The sequence below is a fragment of the Schistocerca nitens genome, chromosome 1 (genome assembly GCF_023898315.1).
Source record: "Schistocerca nitens isolate TAMUIC-IGC-003100 chromosome 1, iqSchNite1.1, whole genome shotgun sequence".
Lineage (NCBI taxonomy): Eukaryota > Metazoa > Arthropoda > Insecta > Orthoptera > Acrididae > Schistocerca > Schistocerca nitens.
The window spans coordinates 704,983,528-705,002,414 of record NC_064614.1 but is presented as its reverse complement, the minus strand read 5'-3'; the positions used below and the strand labels follow the sequence as shown (position 1 = coordinate 705,002,414).

The 18,887-nt window shown below is 39.4% G+C and overlaps 2 protein-coding genes across 4 annotated transcripts in view; one reads left to right on the top strand and one right to left on the bottom strand.

Annotated features, from left to right (window-relative positions):
* LOC126259726 (DNA repair protein RAD51 homolog 4) overlaps positions 1–3,680 on the bottom strand; it is a 174,122-nt gene extending 170,442 nt beyond the window's left edge. The window contains exon 1 of the mRNA XM_049956708.1: positions 3,280–3,680. Coding sequence (XP_049812665.1) covers positions 3,280–3,423 — 144 coding nt within the window. The 5' untranslated portion in view covers positions 3,424–3,680. The remainder of the gene's footprint in view (positions 1–3,279) is intronic.
* A 92-nt stretch (positions 3,681–3,772) lies between these two features.
* The window catches only part of LOC126259706 (helicase domino), a 444,931-nt gene continuing 429,816 nt past the window's right edge, over positions 3,773–18,887 (top strand). For all 3 annotated transcript variants that reach the window (XM_049956690.1, XM_049956698.1, XM_049956682.1), the window contains exons 1-2: positions 3,773–3,966; positions 4,341–4,531. In XM_049956690.1, coding sequence (XP_049812647.1) covers positions 4,352–4,531 — 180 coding nt within the window. In that variant the 5' untranslated portion in view covers positions 3,773–3,966; positions 4,341–4,351. The remainder of the gene's footprint in view (positions 3,967–4,340; positions 4,532–18,887) is intronic.

The following is an 18,887-nucleotide window of genomic DNA, read 5'->3' as shown; positions in this document are numbered from 1 at the left end:
TTGCGAGGTGACACTATTAATGTGAACATCATTTGGAGAAGGTGGGGATGATTTTTGCCAACCTCTTTAAGAAGATGCCAGGATCATCAGCTGCCAAAGAAATGTTGAAAGGAAGCCATGGATGGTTTGCAAAGTTTAAGAGAAGAACCACCATCTACAGCATTGTGAGGCACAGAGAAGCAGCCAGCTCTGACACAAAGGCAGCAGAGAACTTCATCAGCAATTTCAAGATGCTCGTAGATTCTGCAGGTTATTTGACACAACAGGTTTTTACTTATGACAAGATGGGTCTAATCTGGAAAAATGATGACGAAGCATGCCTTAATAACAGCAGAGGAGAATGCACTGCCCAGTTACAAGCCAATGAAAGACTGTCTTATACTGCTATTCTGCACCAGCGCAAGCAGCAATTTGAAAATTAAACTGCTGCTTGTTTACCATTCAGAAACTCCAGGAGCCTTCAAGAAGTATAAAGTCCAGAAGAGCAGGTTAAATGTGATGTGGAGGTCCAAAAAGAAGGCTTGAGTGACATATGATCTTTATTTGTGATTGAATTAATAAAGTGCTTGGTCCTTAGTGAAAAAATATTTGCTTGAGATGAATCTGCCACTCCAGGCCTACAGGACCACCTCCTTGAAGAGTTTCAATACATAAATATCAAATTTTTCCTCTCAGCATCATTCTGTTGCTCCAGCCTAAGGACCAGCAGACTATTTCTAACTTTAAGAAGCTCTACACTAAAGCCCTCTTTGAGCACTGCTTTGAGTTGACTGAAGCTACCAATCTCACTCTCAGAGAGTTTTGGAAATACACTTAAGCATCATTGCCAGCACAAAGATGATTGAAAAGGCATGGGAAAGTGTCACCAAGATAACACTCACTTCTGCTTGGAAGAAGTTTTCGCCAGAGAGCATTGTTGAATATGACTGAGGCATTTGATTCAGTACCTTTGAAGCATGTAGTCAACAAGATTGACCCTCTGACCAAGACCACGGGACCAGAAGTAGATAACAATAATATCGATGAAATTGTGGAAGTTCACAACAGCCAAGAAATGACCACCAAACAGCTTATGGAGTTGCAGTGTGTTTCATAGCAGGAAAATGGGGAGAGGAATTCTTAAGAAGAAGAGGACATGGTAATCTTCTGGCACAATAAGATGAATGCCGAAAGCATGGGAATCGGTTGCATTGTACACTGAAAATCATTGCCCCAATAAAGCAGTGGCTATGTGCGCTAAAAATTTATTTGATGATAATGCTGTGTCGCATTTTTGCCAAGTGTTGTAACGTCAGCAGAAACAAATGACTATAGATAGCATCCCAGTAAAAAATAATTAATTATGTATTGTGAATAACAAAGTACATAGTTTATATCTAAAAACACAGATGATGTGACTTACCGAACGAAAGTGCTGGCAGGTCGATAGACACACAAACAAACACAAACATACACACGAAATTCAAGCTTTCGCAACAAACTGTTGCCTCATCAGGAAAGAGGGAAGGAGAGGGAAAGACGAAAGGATGTGGGTTTTAAGGGAGAGGGTAAGGAGTCATTCCAATCCCGGGAGCGGAATGACTTACCTTATGGGGGAAAAAGGACAGGTATACACTCGCGCACACACACACATATCCATCCGCACATACACAGATCTATCTGAAAGAAGCAGCATAAATATTCAGTCAGATCTTGATAAGATTTCAATGTGGTGCAAGGACTGGCAACTTGCCCCAAATGTTAAGAAAGATAAAATTTTGCACTTCATAAAACGAAAAACCATAGTATTCTACGACTATAATATCAGAGTTACTGTTGGAATTGGCCAAGTCATGCAAATACCTGGATGAAACATTTTGTAGGCAAATGAAATTGAATGATCTCAGGTAGGTTCAGTCATGTGTAAAGCAGGTGGTAGATTTCGGTTTATGGGTAGAATACTGGGGAAGTGTAATCAGTCTACAAAAAGGATTGCTTACAAATTACTTGTGCAATCAATCCTAGAAGATTGCTCAAGTGTGCGGGACCGGTACCAGATAGAACTAAAAGGGAATACTGACCATATACAGAGAAGGAATACTGACCATGTAAAGAGAAGGACCATGAATGGTCGGAGTACGTCACAGAGATACTGAATGAACTGAACTACATACCACTCATACAGGAATTGTGAGGATAAGATCAGAATAATTATTGCACTCCTAGAGGCAGTCAAAGGGTCATTCTTACTGTGCTCTAAACGTGAATGAAACAGGAAGAAACCCTAGTAACTGGTACAATGGGACATAACCTCTGCTACGCAGCCAACAGTGGCTTGCTGAGTATAGTTGTAGATGTAGGGTGAGACACCTGAATGATGGTGTCCTAACAAACTCAGATATACAAGGCAGACAAATATTCACTCACAAAATACTGAAGTGGAAAGTCAGCCAAGAGGTCAAGAAATTCAAGACCAGAACAACATTGTCGGCTGACAGCAAGAAAATCCATAACGAGAAGATGAAAGAAGCTGGCACATTTAGTGCCCTACATGTGTATAATAATAATAATAAAGATAGTTTGATAAGTAGTCAGATGCATTTTTATGTACCTGCTGCCCAACAAACAGTGTTCTAGGTGATGAAATTCTCTTCAGATTCAGCACTGTCAAGCGCTCTGAGCCGAGTACTCCCACATGACAGTCACGACACGACACTGATAGGCAATCAGCTAAAAGCTTGTAGATTTTTAACCCCTTGACGAGGGTAGAAGGTCCAGACAATTTTATCAGTATCTATCGTTGTGAAATTGTGCATTCGAACATAGTGTTCTAAGTGAATTGTTATCTCCTTATAATCACTGCATAAATATTACACAGACACTACAGAACTACTTATTGCAAAACCTTTCAATGTAGAAGAAAAACAGCAATGAAATCAAATTCCTAACCACACCCCCAAAAGTGAAGCAATAATTATACTTATAAAAATGATCTCTGCAGACTAGCTTCAGAAGCCATTTGGTATAATGGAATAAACTGTTGCAGATATAATCCTTCAAACATATGTTAACCTAAAAATTAAAGAAGAACCTGCACATATTAACTATTTGAACAGGCACTGTAAAATAATAGAATATGGTAGTTTTTCTGGCAATATTGCTATTATTGTATATAGACACTTGTACATGCAAATCTATCTTCTGACACTGTGTGAAATCATTTAGCCTTGCAGTATATGGCAAAAAGCTCAAAATATCGATTTTTTTTAATATTATTAAGAAAATGGTTAAGTACCCCACCTTAAAACTTATTTTCAGAAGAGCAGCCAAATATTCCGGTTCTTGCTCGAGGAATTCAAGTACAGTACATATTTTCCTTTGATTTAATGTTTTTAATATGCTATCAGTTAACAAATGTGTTAACCGTTTGTTTAATCTCGGCATTACAATAAATACATACAAAAAAACAAATCCTACTTCATTCAATTCTTTGAGGTTCTTGAACAATTCTTCAGTTGTTATGCATATATATACATTTCCCTATAGTACCGCAAAACGAACGATATTCAGTGACATAATAAATATCTAAACATCTTCGTTTCCTTCACCAGTTTACATTAACCGCGGACAATTTTAATGTTGTTGGCCAAAGTTCCCACTTCGCAGTACTTCCTTTTCAACAATTGGCACTCCCGTCGAGTTTACACAGAAGACAAGCGTCTACGGCGGCGCCCCTAGTGAATAAATGGTGAACCAAAAAACCCAGAGTAGTATGTTGCTGTTAGCAGAATTTGTCGCCATGTTGAGAGCGGGCGTTGCGTATTTGGATTAAAATGTTTGAAATGACCATTAAATCCTTAGCAATACCTGCTGTTCTCGGCTCAGGTCGCGAAACTAAAACACTAATTTAATATTACTAAGCGAAAATATGCAATACTTCGTGGACGATGTGTACAATAAGCAACAAAACATAGTGCTAACATAATGGTGAGTTAAGGGGGAAGGAAGCAAATACCAATATGGCGGTTAGACGGACTCGATTTCTCTTTGTGTTCACGGAAATATCTAAAAATCGAAAAAGCGCTTGCAACTAAATCTCACTGTATTGTTAGATCACTAAAATTATTTAATGAAATTTAGGCAGTCAGTTTATTAATATAATTTCATTTTACAGTATTTAATACATCATGGTTGTATTACCACGATATTAGGTTATGTGAATGTTTTTATAAATTAACAAAACAACAAATGCTTTGTGGCAGAGGTGTTTACAAATACTCCAGTGTTATTCTCTTATATAATGAATTTAACATGAATTGTGTGTTGTGTGCACTTTGTTGTAACACACCTTGGACAACCAGGAAACTGGAAGATGAGTGATCATCAAGGTGGGGTGGGACCACAACCGCCCTCGCACTCACTTAATGTGGGACCCGGACAAACAGTGAGATTACAACAAGTTTTAACTACGGGAACGACACAGAATTTGAACGTGTTATCGTCGAGGGGCCAGCAGTTCGTCATCACCTCACAAGTCCCAGGATTGACACAGGTAATTAGTTCTGATATGAGTGAACACTGCTTGTATACAGTGTACCGCATTATTGCCAAATAAGGTTTCTGCAATTTCCCAAGTCTGATGTGGTGACGGAGGACATTTAAACGACTGCAAACATTTTTTATCTTAAGCTAGAATCAAGCCGAGATGGTTCAAAAGCCGGTAACGAAGTGAATCTAAATGGTTTTCAGTTTCAGAGCACTGAGCATTTATACTTGAATGACTTACGTTCCAGTGAATATCTCAACAAAATTCAAGTTATATCACGCAGCAATGCTGCTTGAAATAGTTTTGACTGATGATAGACTTAGGAGTCTTGTGTATGTTGGAAATATAAACAAAGTTTTTGAGCGTCAAGATAAATAGCACCAAAGAGAATTTTTGTACCACTTATTTATGCTGGAAACTGGCAGATACAGAGAATAGCAACATGGTAACACATTACACGATTTATTTCGTTTTTGAGGTGCTGCTATTTTGTGTGTTTTGGAGAACGATGGTAACGCACACAAAAAGACGGAACTAATTATTGCTTTTGTTTTGTGATGAAGAAATGAAAACTTGTTGCATTGCAAATCACTGGACACACACACACAAGACAAATGGAAATAGATAACTTGTGACACATTAATATTTATTTTTATGGTTAGTTAGAATGCTTACTGTTGTTTAGAGGCGCTTATATTTTGCGCTTGTTACATTATAAAAGAACTTTGTTAAATGTGCTTTAGAAAATCTATAACGGAGTGCTGGGAGCGCTTTCATCATACCTTTTGTCAAAGTTAGTGTGGTTCTGGCACCTATAAAAGATATTTTACAGAAATTTTAAAGTGTAATATGGGCCTTAATGGACTACCCATACATGACATTTTAAATCCAGCTACTCCTTTCACTTGTTCAGACACACAGAGTGAACAAATAAGTATGACATGAACTGCTATATTTCTTTCATACTCATGAAAGACCATATTTGTGTAATGTTGTGCATTTTCCTACACTTGTTCATTGCTGCGAGAACTTAATTTTAAATAACTTATGCTAAAACTGTTGAAATATCTTGCAACTGTCTCAGTTATATGCAAACTGTTATTTAAACATGCAGTACATTTGGAAAATGGGCAGCAGTGCATAAAATTGTTGGTACACTTTCATGTTGCCCGAGCATATATAGTGTGCTAGGCAATTACTTGACTAACAGTATGTTATATCTATCACTGTTTTTATGCATCTGTGCTCCCTTCAGCATGTCGATGGTCAGTTTATTCTTGCATATGCCACTGAATGAGCTTGTGCAATGCAGTAACACTCTTGTACACTGTAGAAAGTTAACTGTTAGCTAAATTAGAACAAATATCCTAGTTCTTTGTTCAGGAAGCTATGAGAATTTATTTTCCATTGATTTCTATTGACTACAATGGAGGTATATTTCAGACTGGAAGATAACAATTTTATTGAGTTGCCGAAGATAACCAATGTTAATGATAAATAAATGTTTTTACAAAGTATTTGTGTAGCCCAGTGTCAACATTTGCATAACATTTAATGGACTTTTCACTATAAAAGCTAAAACTTGTGACTTAAGAAAAGCTGTATTACATTATAGACAAATCTCTGACAAGTATTTTGATGTGTGTGTGTGCGTGCGTGCGTATGTGTGTGTGTGTGTGGGGGGGGGGGGGTGCATGTGTGTGCACATGCCCGTGTGTGCGCCTTGCAAATTTGTGACAAATAAATGTTGTTTAGCTGATACATTGTTTGATAATCAATTTCCCGATTTGTAGAAAGTATGTAGGCCTAGATAGAAAGAGCTTCCCAGATGGGCGGGGGCTGGACAAAAATATGGGCACACCACGAGAAATGCATACTTGAATGTAAATGCAGTTGCTAGCCAGGCCTGCAGGTTCTGCTGTTATATTTGACCGTGAACAGCACCTGTACTGTGGCCTCAATACATTGCGAGTGTCAGCCGTAATCAGAATAGTGTTCTGTGTAGTTTTGAGTACATTGTGTTAGGGTTAAGTGAATTCTGACATTGACAAATGGTTGATGTAACCAAGCGAGCCGAAGTGTTTAGTGTTTCTAGAGGCACGTTATCGAAGATTTGTACTGCTACAAGGAAAACAGAAAAACATCGTCCACTAAGTTGCAAAAGGGTGAAAATGTGCATTGAGTGATCATGACGAGGGGTCATTGAAGATGTTTGTGACGAAAAATAAGGGGATAACAGTCAAAAAGTAACTTCCAAACTGAATGTCACATTTGCGAACAGTGTCAACAGCAAAAGTAAACATAGGGGGCTCCGTAAACAGGGAATTATAAGACAAGCTGGAATTCTGAAACCACTTATCAGTGATGCAAATGCTTCTAACAGGAAAACTTGGTGCCAAAGCCATACAGCCTGGGCTATGTAGTGATGGAAGAAAGTCATTTGGTTGGGCGAGTCTTGTTTCACATTTTTTTCAACTTCTGGCTGAGTTTATGTCCCAAGAATGAAACATGGCAGGGGTTTGGTGATGATTTAGGCGTCCATATTTTGGTATTCCATGGGTTTCACAGTTACATTGAAGGTTGCATTACTACCAAGGATTATGTGGCCATTTTGGTTGATCAGGTCCATTCCACTGTACAGTGTTTGTTCTGCAGTGGTGATACTTTGTTCAAAGGTAACAGGTCTCCTCTTCACAAAGCTTACATTGTCCAGGACTGGTTTTGTGATCACAAAGGTGAATTGTGGCATCTCTCGTCTATTACCTGAACTATTTTGCTGTAAGGTGATATAAGATATCCTTGAAAACAATACAAAACCTGTATTTATCCGTTCCAAGATGACTGAAAGCTGTTTTGAATGCCAGTGGGTTTCCTGTACCTTATTAGGCACAGTAATGTGTTGTGCTTATGGTGCTTCCATATTTTTGTCCAAGGCCTGTATGTGTTATTTAAGATGCCTGAAGAAGTGCATTGTGATACTGCTGTTCACATTATGTATGTGTACTTGCACAAAATATTAATTAACTTTGAATAGATTATTCTGTTGTGCATGAACATAGATTAGCAAAAATCTAAGAAGATCCACACAATACAAGAACATGGTTTATATGGTTATGATAACAATCACATGATGAATATTGAATATTTTGCTCAGAAAGCTATTGTGGAAAGAGGGACTCATAATTATTTTTAGATATTTATAATAGCAGACAAGTTTTGAGAGGTTAACTTAGGAAATCACAGTACCTTTATTTTTGTGCCATGGCAGCAATGAATTATTAGCAACTTATTTAAAATTAATTATCTATGACATGCAGTAGATTGGCACAGCTGTCTTACCTCCACCAGGAGACGTACTTTGTGTACTATTAGTGACACAGTAACTGCTCTGAAGCAGAGAAACTGCAAAACTCACTGGCAAGCTACCAAAGACAGATATAAAAATAAGGCAATAACACCTGCTAACTTATTTGGAATTGAATGTTAATTGTGTAGACCAAATGAATCGTCAGACTAAACTAAATGCAGTAACTAGTCAAAGTTGTCACAGACTGAAGCTTACAGTACCAGAACAGAAATCTATAAGAGTAAATCAAATAATAAGTCCAGAATGAAAGTAGAGCTTTTGAGATTCACTACACAACAATGCCAAATATTGAGATACAATGACTGTTTAAAGCAGCTTGCCAGTGGCTATGCTCTTTGAGCACTGGCTCGGCTTAGTTTGTACCAACCTTTCCCTGTACTGCTTGCTAGTGCCTTGTGTGGGCAGGATTGAAAGACATCAATTTATATGCTGCTAACGTCTCTGCTTCCTGAGGATGAATCGATATTACTATCATAAGAAACTACAGCACCCCCCTCCCCTCCACCACTCTTCCCTTTAATTTGATAGAACCTACACGGAACACGAGGAGGTTGGGTCTGAAGTGCGCTTATGGTATGCATGACTCTTGCCTTGCAATCCAGTTTTGGCAATTTGTTGACATTCATCGTAGGCAGTTGGTTGTTAGGATATTGTAGTCAGTGAGATTTGCTGAATCTGATGATTACTTTTGGTGAAAAATGAGAATTGATCACATTTGTTCTTGATATAGTTGTTCCAGAACTGGTTATTGTGATTTTTGAGGTTGGTCACTGATATTTGTATTTATTTAGTTAATGTTAAAAGCTGTACTGACATTGGTACGCATTGTGGTTTTAAAGGCAGCACCAACCAAAGGTGATGTTGTACATGTGACTGACCTGGCTGGTCTACTGGTTGTCAGGGTCTATTTGTGTTCATGTATCATGATCTGGGTCCTAGGATTGACAGAGCACGAAGACAGGATTCCATCTCCATTGGAACCCATCATTGCTAGCTTGCGAAAGGATCACACATCATAATATCACTGCGTAAATGGGATTGTGAGGGTGGTTGTGAGGACTAGGTTGGCCTACACTAGTGGGACCATTTGTTGTTGTGGTGTCCCTCATGTGTTTGTCCCTGAGTGACTGGGAAATGAACACAGTTTATGATGCATTGGGTCAACCGAAACATCCGATCCCACCTGTCGGTTTTGACCCGTGACGTAAGGCTGTTGTGGTGTGTGACGTCATGACGGTGTGGAGTTTGGTTTGTGAGTGTGGCGTGTTTGTAGGTGTCGTTGTGTTGCTGTTTGTGGTGCCCTCTGGTGGTCTGTTTAGGGGTTTCGTGTTGTGTGGTGTATTGGGTTCAGTTTGGTGTTACTGCTTCTTCTGGCTAGTCCTCGTTTTAACTGTGTGTGGAGCGGAATTGGTTTCAGTGAGTTAAAGATTTAGTGTTTTTGTGTGAAAGTTATTGTAGTGGTGTTCGCTGTAGGTCGTGTGTTAATTAGAGTAAATTACTTTGTTGCTACTCTTGTTAGGTATGGATATGACGAATAAAATTAATACTGTGCACTTGCATGCTATGATGGGCGCGACTCCGTTGGAGTTAATAAAATTTCTGCAGCTGTTGGGTTGTTGGCGGAGGTAAAGTGCTCTGTTTGTGGGCATGAAATGACGTTGGCAAAAGTTCTGGTGTCTTGGACCAGGGATGGTTATATGTGGCGGCGCCATAGGAATTACCTATGGCACTCCACACATCGCCGTTCCTGGTTCGAGAAGTCTAGATTGGGCATGCATGAGTTTCTGTTCTGACGTATTACTTTTGTTATAAATTCTCTCACAGTTTTTGCATGCATGAAATTGGCATGAGTGAGAGGAGTGTGCTTTGAATGGTTTTCGTTTTGTCATGAAGTATGTTCCGAGTGTAAGTTGGGCGGGCCTGGGGTTGTGGTGGTGGTGGATGACTCTCAGGTTGGGAAAAGGAAGTAAGAGAGGGGTAAGTCTGTGGTTGGTCTCTGGGTGTGGAGGGCTATTGTACCGGGGGTGGGTGTTCGAAATGTGTTTTTAGGGTTGTGGAGGGGCAGTCTAAGAGGGAATTAGTGGCGTTAATTGAGGAGTTTATAAAACTGGGTTCTACTGTAGTTTCTGATGCTTTTTCTTCTTATAGGGGGTTAGGTGAGAGTGGGGTACAATCATTTAGTAGTGAACCATAGTGTAGAGTTTAAAAATTATGAGACGGTCTTGTACGAATACCATAGATGGGATGTGGGGGGCCCTTAAGTCAGTTCTTGGGAGGGGGAAGAGGCACTCTTCTAACCTTCAGTCTCCTTTAGATGAGTACTGTTGACGGAAGAGTTTACCTGGGGCTATTGTTTTTTTTTTTTTTTTTTGTGGCTCTTTTTTTTTTTAAGGGCTATCGGTAAGATGTACAGGTCGAAGGTGGTTAGTTAGGGTGGTTTGTGTGGGTGGGTGGCTGCAACTGGGACGGGGGGGGGGGGTTTAGTTGTTGGTAGTGTTTGGGGGGGGTGTTGGTTTGTGATTTAGTTGTGGAGGATCTATTTTGTTGCAGTTTTTGTTGAGTTGTAGTGTGTGATTGAGATTTTTTTATCGTGTGTTTGTTTTTTGTTTATTGTTATTTTATTTTGGAGTGAGTGGGGAGGTTGGGTTGGGGTTTGGATAGGTTGGGTCTTTCTTTTGATTGTGTATTTTTTTGTTGGTGTGTGTGTGTGGGGGGGGGGGGTTATATATGGGCGTGTGTGTGTGTGTTTGTGACTGGGTGTGTGCATGTGTGTGATTGTGGTGGCCGATCTAGGTTGTGGCACCGGAACTTTGTTGTGGTAAGTTTTTATTTTTCTTGTCTTTAGTGTATTTGTTGTGTATTGTTGTGGCTGGCGGGGTGGTTCTGTGTTGTGTGGTTTGTTGTATTGGTAATTTGGTATTGTGTGTTGATTTGTTGGTATGTAGTTGAAGGGAAGTTTTAGATTCCAATTTGTGGTCTTACCTGTGGGTTTTTTGGCATTGGAAATCGCTGTTGACCTATGTGGGTGAAGGGAACTGTTTGATCCCAATGGGTGGTTGTGGCTGTTGGTGTTCTGGTATTGGGAGTTGCTGTTGAGCTATATAAGTCAAAGGAAGTGTTCGATTCCAATTTGTGGGATTGGGAGCTGCTGTTGAGCTATATAGGTCAAGGGAAGTGTTGGATTCCTATTTGTGGGATTGGGAGCTGCTGTTGAGCTATATAGGTCAAGGGAAGTGTCCGATTTCAGAGGATATTGTGTTTAGTGGAATTTGGGGAGTTTTGTGTTGTCGGTTTTTCTCGTCATTTGTGTGTTTTGTTTTTTTGTTTTTTCCTTCTTCTTCTTCTTCTTCTTCTTCTTCTTCTTCTTCTTCTCCTCTTCCGGTTGACCCAATGCATCATAGACTGTGTTCATTTCCCAGTCACTTAGGGCAGACACATGAGGGACACCAGAACAACAAATCGTCCCACTTGTGTAGGCCAACCCAGTCCTCACAACCACCTTCACAATCCCATTTACGCAGTGATGTTATGATGTGTGATCCTTTCACAAGCTAGCAATGTGTCTAAATTTGTTTATATTTACTTTGTCCCCACCCAAAAACCCCCAATTTCCCACGCTTGTCCCGTTAGTTTCATTAGGTTTTTTGTGGAACGTGTGTGTGTGTGTGTGTGTGTGTGTGTGTGTGTGTGTGTGTGTTGGGTTTTCAATGTATTTTCGTGTTTGTTGTCATGTTTACGTAGTGACATCATAGGCACCATATTGGAGTCATAGTGTATGGTCGTTTCCACCATATTTGTGACGTCGTGGGTCAAAGCACACTACTTCTGTATTCCTGTGGCAGAAATTGAATAATATGCTAGGTCCCTTCCTCTTGGTTGTTAGTATCTGCTTTCAGTCCCTACTTTTCATTGTAAGATAAATCGTAGTACTCCGTGACTCTGTTAGAGTTGCGGCCCATTAAGCTACTTTGGTGGAGATAGCTGTATTGTTAAGTGCTTTGCTCTATTGCTCTGGAGAAGAGAAACAGCTATAATTGTTGTCTATGATGTTAAAGAGTCTCCTTGCCATTGTAAGCACTTGTTTGAATAGTGCCCTATTGTCCACCCCAAACTTCCTGTAACGTAGATCCAAAGAGTGTTCTAAAGGAACTTCTAAAAATCGGATTACTTCATCAAAACTAACAAATCAAATGATTGGAATCCAGTGGCTTATAAAGTTATTCTGTCCGGATGTGTTGAAGAGTCCAAAACTGCTGTGATTGACACTAGTAATATATGGACCTAGGGCATCTGGTTTCGTTTGCCGTAGCTAAACATTGTCATAGCATGAGACATTGTGTGATTTATGAGGAGACCAGGATTGTATTAAAAGTATTTTCCTTCTAGGATTGTATTGTAGAGGATGCATAATATGTTTGAATTCTGGGCAATCACATCTTCATTAGGGTTTCTGGATTCGCACGGAAAATAACCTGGAGCCCTGTACATTCTGTGATCAGGTCTCAAAGAACAACACAATACTTCAAAAATGTGGTCTCATCACAGCACTACCAGGGACATAGCTAGCAGCCAAAACCACAAGGACTTTCATCGGCAGCACTTATGTTTAAGACTTGTTTCAGTGTATGACCATGTGAAAGTTTTCAGCAGTTATCTTGATGAAAAAGTGTGAATATTTCACTACATTGTCTGGTGGTAGACTTGAAAAGTGTAGTTTCACCAGTTGTACGGAGAACGACTTAAGTGTTACACACTAATTGTACGCAGTTTGCTGTGAACAGTAGCCCCATTGATATTATGACTCTTCCAACACACTGGCCTTGTTCACACTATATCAGTAGCCATGTTTGACTATGCCAATGGCAAATTCGTTTCAGATCCCTTGACAATATCATTCTGGCTTTATTACATTAGCATATGTTTCAAAATTAAGATGGTCTTAGGAAAGTTGTTGCGACCATGCACTGGAATTAATGATACACATTCTGTACTTCTTGGATCACTGTTTTTATTACAGTCTGCAACATCATTCAATGTTTTGTTCATATTCTGCAAAATATCTCATGCTACATATTGGCTCCATTATATTGGCCTCTAAATGTTGTTGAATTGTGTGACAATTATTCAGCAAACAGTTTAAGTCAATGATGTCTTAGATTGACCACTTTCCCATCATTTGTGTGAGAGTTTATATTCTTATAGCTCAGGATGACTGTGGAGTGTCCTGTGGATCTCTGCACAATTGCAGTGTCAGAATTGGTATGTTGAGTAATGTGCCACCAGTATTATGATGGGTTCTGCCCAAAGATGAAAACAAGACCAGTGACTCATGCATGTAATCTGTGGGCACTAAAGAAGTAATCTACTCAATCCTGCAGATACACTGCAACACTTGTATCATAGTGGCAACATTTTGTGCTGTAGCCCTAAGACTTTGCAGTTAAAGACCAACACACGTAAGATAATTCTGCCTTGGCCCTGTGCTTTTTAGAATATTAGAGAATTTTCTAGAAAATAGTTTAATTTGTACTGGAAGTTTATATGTTCCCATTAAAAAAAATCACAATGTTACATTGTGGTGGCAACTCATGGTATTGACACTGTTTGTGTTGACACTACAAAGATATAATTCATGTCAAGACTCATATGCTCCTTTACATCCTCCATTGAAATATGTGAGGCTCTAATTTTATACTATACAATATTTTATACAGTATGGTCCATCTTAGCTTCCCTTTGTTTCAGCATTAAATCCTGTATACTGCTCACTAAACTTTGTTTTCGGTGGGCAGCATTATGATCTAATGGCATTTTTTGCTGAAATAATTAATGAAGAATTGCAGTGGAATTATGGGCAAAGTTTAAACTTATTGTAAATCTCACTTTGCAGAAGTTTGTGTTGAGTAAGTGGATTAAGGATGGAAATAACAAAATTCAGGAAATGGTGAGAAAGCAGAGATTTTTGCACTCATAGTTTAAAAAAGGAACACAGAAATTTTTACAAGCAAAAGTAATTAGAAATTAGTGTACCTATAAAAAGATCAATGTGTGATGCATACAATAAGTTCCACTGCCATGTGTTAGTGAAAGGCTGAGAACCCAGCAAAATACTAGTGCTACATAAAATCACTAAGCAGGTCCAAAGATTCCATCCAATCGTTCATTGACCAGTTTGGTGTGGCACTTATCTTGCATTTACCATTAATCTGTTGTCCAGTGCAAAGCCTCAAGTAATTGGAATAAAGTGCTTATGTAACAGAGGTAAAATTTTTAAAAAGCATTGCTCATGTGAAACTCAGCTTGCCCTTTTCTCACACAGTATCTTTTGAACCATAAATGAAGGCCAACAGGCAGATTCCATATTGCTAGATTTCTGGAAAACGTTCAATACAGTGTCCCACTATAGGCTGTTATCGAAGGCCCGAGTGTATGAAAAAACATTGCCAGATATGTGAACAGCTCAATGACCTTGTGTGTAATAGAACCCAGTATGTTGTCCTAAATGACGAGTGTTCATCAGAGAAAGGTATTGTCAGAAGTGTCACAGGGAAGGTTGATAGGACCACTCTTTCACTCTGTATACATAGACAGCCTGATGATTAAGGTGAGCAGCAGTTTATGATTGTTCGCTCTGTATGGGGAAGTGTTTTCATTGAGTGACGGTAGGAGGATACACGATTACTTAGACAAAATTTCTGGCAGGTTTGTTGAATGGCAACTTGCTCTGAATGTTGAAAAATGTAAGTCGATACAGATGAATAGAAAAAACAATCCTATACAGCTGCTGCTGCATGATATCATTTCTAAATTTTATCAGATCTGTGGAACACAACTAACTGAAAATATTTTGGAAGGGTGTAGTTGACGTCACCATCAGTGCTGCACAGTGTGTCGTACTAATCATTCCCTTTCCTGTTCCACTTGCATATAGAAAGCAGGAAAAATGACTGCCTATATGTCTCTGTATGAGCCTTAATTTCTCTTATCTTCATGGTCCATACTTGAAATGTACGATGACGACAGAAGAATCGTTTTGCACTTAACATGAAATGCCTGCTCTCTAAATTTTTCTCAATAGTGTTTCATGAAAAGAACATCATCTTCCATCCAGGGATTCCCATTTGAGTTCATGAAGTATCTCAGTAAGACTTGCGTGTTGATCGAACCTACTGGTAACAATTCTAGCAACTTGCTTTGATGTCTTCCTTTAATCTGACCTGTGGGTATCCCAAACACTCGAGCATTACTCGAGTTGGCCATTTGCCTTCCCTACTACCGGCCTTAAGTGCCTGCTAATTTCATATCACTTTGCGGTGTTACTTCTAGATATATAATCAATATGTTGTGCCAACCAGCACACTATGAATACTGTATTTGGACTTTGTGGGATTGTTCTTCCTTTATATCTGTGTTAACTTACATTTTTCTAAATTAAGAGCAAGTGCTATTCCTCACACCAACTAAATTTTGTCCAAGTCATCATGTATACTCTGTCAGCGACTACACCTTCCCATACACCATAGAGTCATCAGCAAACTGCTGCGAAGTGTTGCTGTCCATCAGATTATTTGTGTTTATGGAGAATGAGATAGTACCTATCACACTTCCCCCGGACACTCCTGATGATATTCCTGTCTCTGATAAACACTCGCTGTCCAAGACAACATACTGGATTGTATTAATTAAGAAGTCTTCAAGCCACTTGCATATCTGGAAACCTATTCCATATGCTTGTAACTTTGCTAACAGTTTGCAGTGGAGCACTGTGTCAAATGCTTTCTAGAAATGAAGGAATATGGAATCTGTCTGTTGCTCATCATCCATGGTTCACAGGATATCATGCAAGACAAGGGCAAGATGAGTTTTGTGTGAGCTATGCTTTGCACATTAATGTTGATTTGTGGAACGAAGATTTTCCATCTCGGTGAAAAGTTTGAGAATGTGTTCAACAATTAAGCAGCACATTGGTGTTGAGGATATTGGTCTGTAATTTTACATGTCCGTCATACTTTTCTTATATACGGAAGTCACCTGCAATTTTTTTCCAGGCACTTGGGACATTGCACAGGGTGAGAGATTCACAATAAATGCAAACTAAGTTTAGGGGCCAGTGCCTTAGAGTACTCTCTGTAGTACTGAATTGGGATTCCACTTGGACTTAGCAACTTATTTATTTATTTATTTATTTTTTTTCAACTCTTTCAGTTGCTTGTCCACGCCAGGATGCCCATTACTATGTTCTCCAAATGGGACTCTGTGCGACGATCAAATAGTGGTTGTTTGTACAATCCTCCTGAGTTAATGACTTCTTAAATGCAAAATTTAATACTTCCGCTTTCCTTTTGCTGTCTTCTATTACCACACCAGATTGGTCCTTTAGTGACTACACTACAGGCCATTAAAATTGCTACAGCACGAAGATGACGTGCTACAGACTCGAAATTTAACTGACAGGAAGAAGAAGATGCTGTGATATGCAAATGATTAGCTTTTCAGAGCAGTCACACAAGGTTGGCGCCGGTGGCAACGCCTACAATGTGCTGACATGAGGAAAGTTTCCAACCAATTTCTCATACGCAAACAGCAATTGACTGGCGTTGCTTGGTGAAGTGTTGTTGTGATGCCTCGTGTAAGAAGGAGAAATGTGTACCATCACGTTTCCGACTTTGATAAAGGTTGGATTGTAGCCTATTGCGATTGCAGTTTATCGTATTGCAACATTGCTGCTCGCGTTGATCAAGATCCAATGACTGTTAGCAGAATATGGAATCGGTGGGTTCAGGAGGGTAATACGGAACACCATGCTGGATCCCAATGGTCTCGAATCACTAGCAGTCGAGATGACAGGCATCTTATCCGCATGGCTGTAATGGATCGTGCAGCCACGTCTCGATCCCTGAGTCAACAGATGGGGCCGTTTGCAAGACAACAACCATCTGCACGAACATTTCGACGACTTTTGCAGCAGCATGGACTATCAGCTCGGAGACCATGGCTGCGGTTACCCTTGACCCTGCATTGCAGACAGGAGTGCCTGCAATGGTGTACTCAATGACAAACCTTGGTGCGCGAATGGCAAAACGTCATTTTTTTGGATGAATCCATGTTCTGTTTACAGCATCATGATGGTCGCATCCGTGGTTGGTGACATCGCAGTGAACGCACATTGGAAGCGTGTATTCGTCATTGCTATCCTGGCATATCACCCGGCTTGATGGTATGGGGTGCCATTGGTTACATGTCTCGGTCACCTCTTGTTCGCATTGACGGCACTTTGAACAGTGGACCTTACATTTCAGATGTGTTACGACCCGTTGCTCTACCCTCCATTCTATCCCTGCGAAACCCTAAATTTTAGCAGAATAATGCACGACCGCATATTTCAGGTCCTGTATGGGTCTTTCTGGATACAGAAAATGTTCGACTGCTGCCCTGGCCAGCACATTCTCCAGATCTCTCACCAATTGAAAATGTCTGGTCAATGGTGGCCGAGCAACTGGCTCGTCACAATTTGCGTCACTACTCTTGATGAACTGTGGTATCGTGTTGAAGCTGCATGGGCAGCTGTACCTGTACACGCTATCCAAGCTCTGTTTGACTCAATGCCCAGGCGTATCAAGGCCGTTGTTATGGCCAAAGGTGGTTGTTCTGGGTACTGATTTCTCAGGATCTATCTATGCACCCAAATTGCGTGAAAATGCAATCACATGTCAGTTCTAGTATAATATATTTGTTCAATGAATACCCATATATCATCTGCACTTCTTCTTGGTGTAGCAATTTTAATGGCCAGTAGTGTATATATAAGCCTTTTACTCACCTTTTATGTAAGAGCAGAAATTTTTCGGTTTCAAAGATTTGGTAAGGTATGATGGTGATAGTTGTTGTAAGCTTCATGCATCAGTCATTTTATGGACATAAGGTTTTGTACTAATTTTGCCTATTGTCATTTGTGTGTTCCTTTTTGAACCGAGAGTGCAACGTTCTCTGCTTCCTTAGCAATTTATGAATTTTGTTATTGGACCATGATACATTTTTACTGTCTGTAAGCCCTTTACTTGGCACCTATTTCTCCAAAGTGTGATTTACAATCTGTTTAATCTGCCCATAAATCCTTTATGTCCATCATATTGGAACTAAATGATGTCCATTCATTTTCTAAGTGGGATACTAACAACTGCTCATCTGCTCTTTCTAGCAAAAATCCTGTCCTAGCCTTCTTGACAGTTTTATCAACTTTAGTATCCATCGTCGCTGTGATGACATCATGATCACTTATCCCTGTCTCTATTCTGACACAGTCAATAAGATTGGGCCTGTTTGGAGCTACAAGATTAAAATATTTGCATTGCTTGTGGGCTGTTGAAGTAGCTGTTCAAAACAGCTTTCAGAAAATTTTTTTGAAAGTACATCAGTAGTCCAAAATGAATCATCTACAAGTTTGTCCAAATTCTCTGTTACCCAGTTCCCTACCATATTGTGCTCCTAGATATAACTATTAGGTTTGATCATGCAAATTCCACAATTGAGAAGTGTCAATTGCATGACAACAAAAACAGAATTTGGTAAACTTTATCTGAAACAATGACATCAAGTGGGTAATATGTGTGTTTTTACTAGCTCACATGTAGGTGAATAGAGCCTCTTCCTTGACGCTGTCATTACAGTGAATATTTCTCCTTTGTAGTTGTTTCACATTTTTTTATTTTATATTATGCTGCAGTGATGTTTTCTGCTGTTATAAGGCGCGTTGGTTATGACAGTTATTGAATTTCTGCAAAATATTGGAACACACTTCAGGATACCACTTCTTTCTAAATTTTTTGAATTCATCTATCCATACTTGTAATCTTGGTAGTTGTTAGCTGCAACATCAGTTAGGATTTGCAGACCAAATGACCTGATACTTAGAATAATAATTTTGTGGTTTAGCTTCTCATCATATTTTGAATTTTTGCAACATTATTACTTATTTACAAGTAGGTAAGATTCACA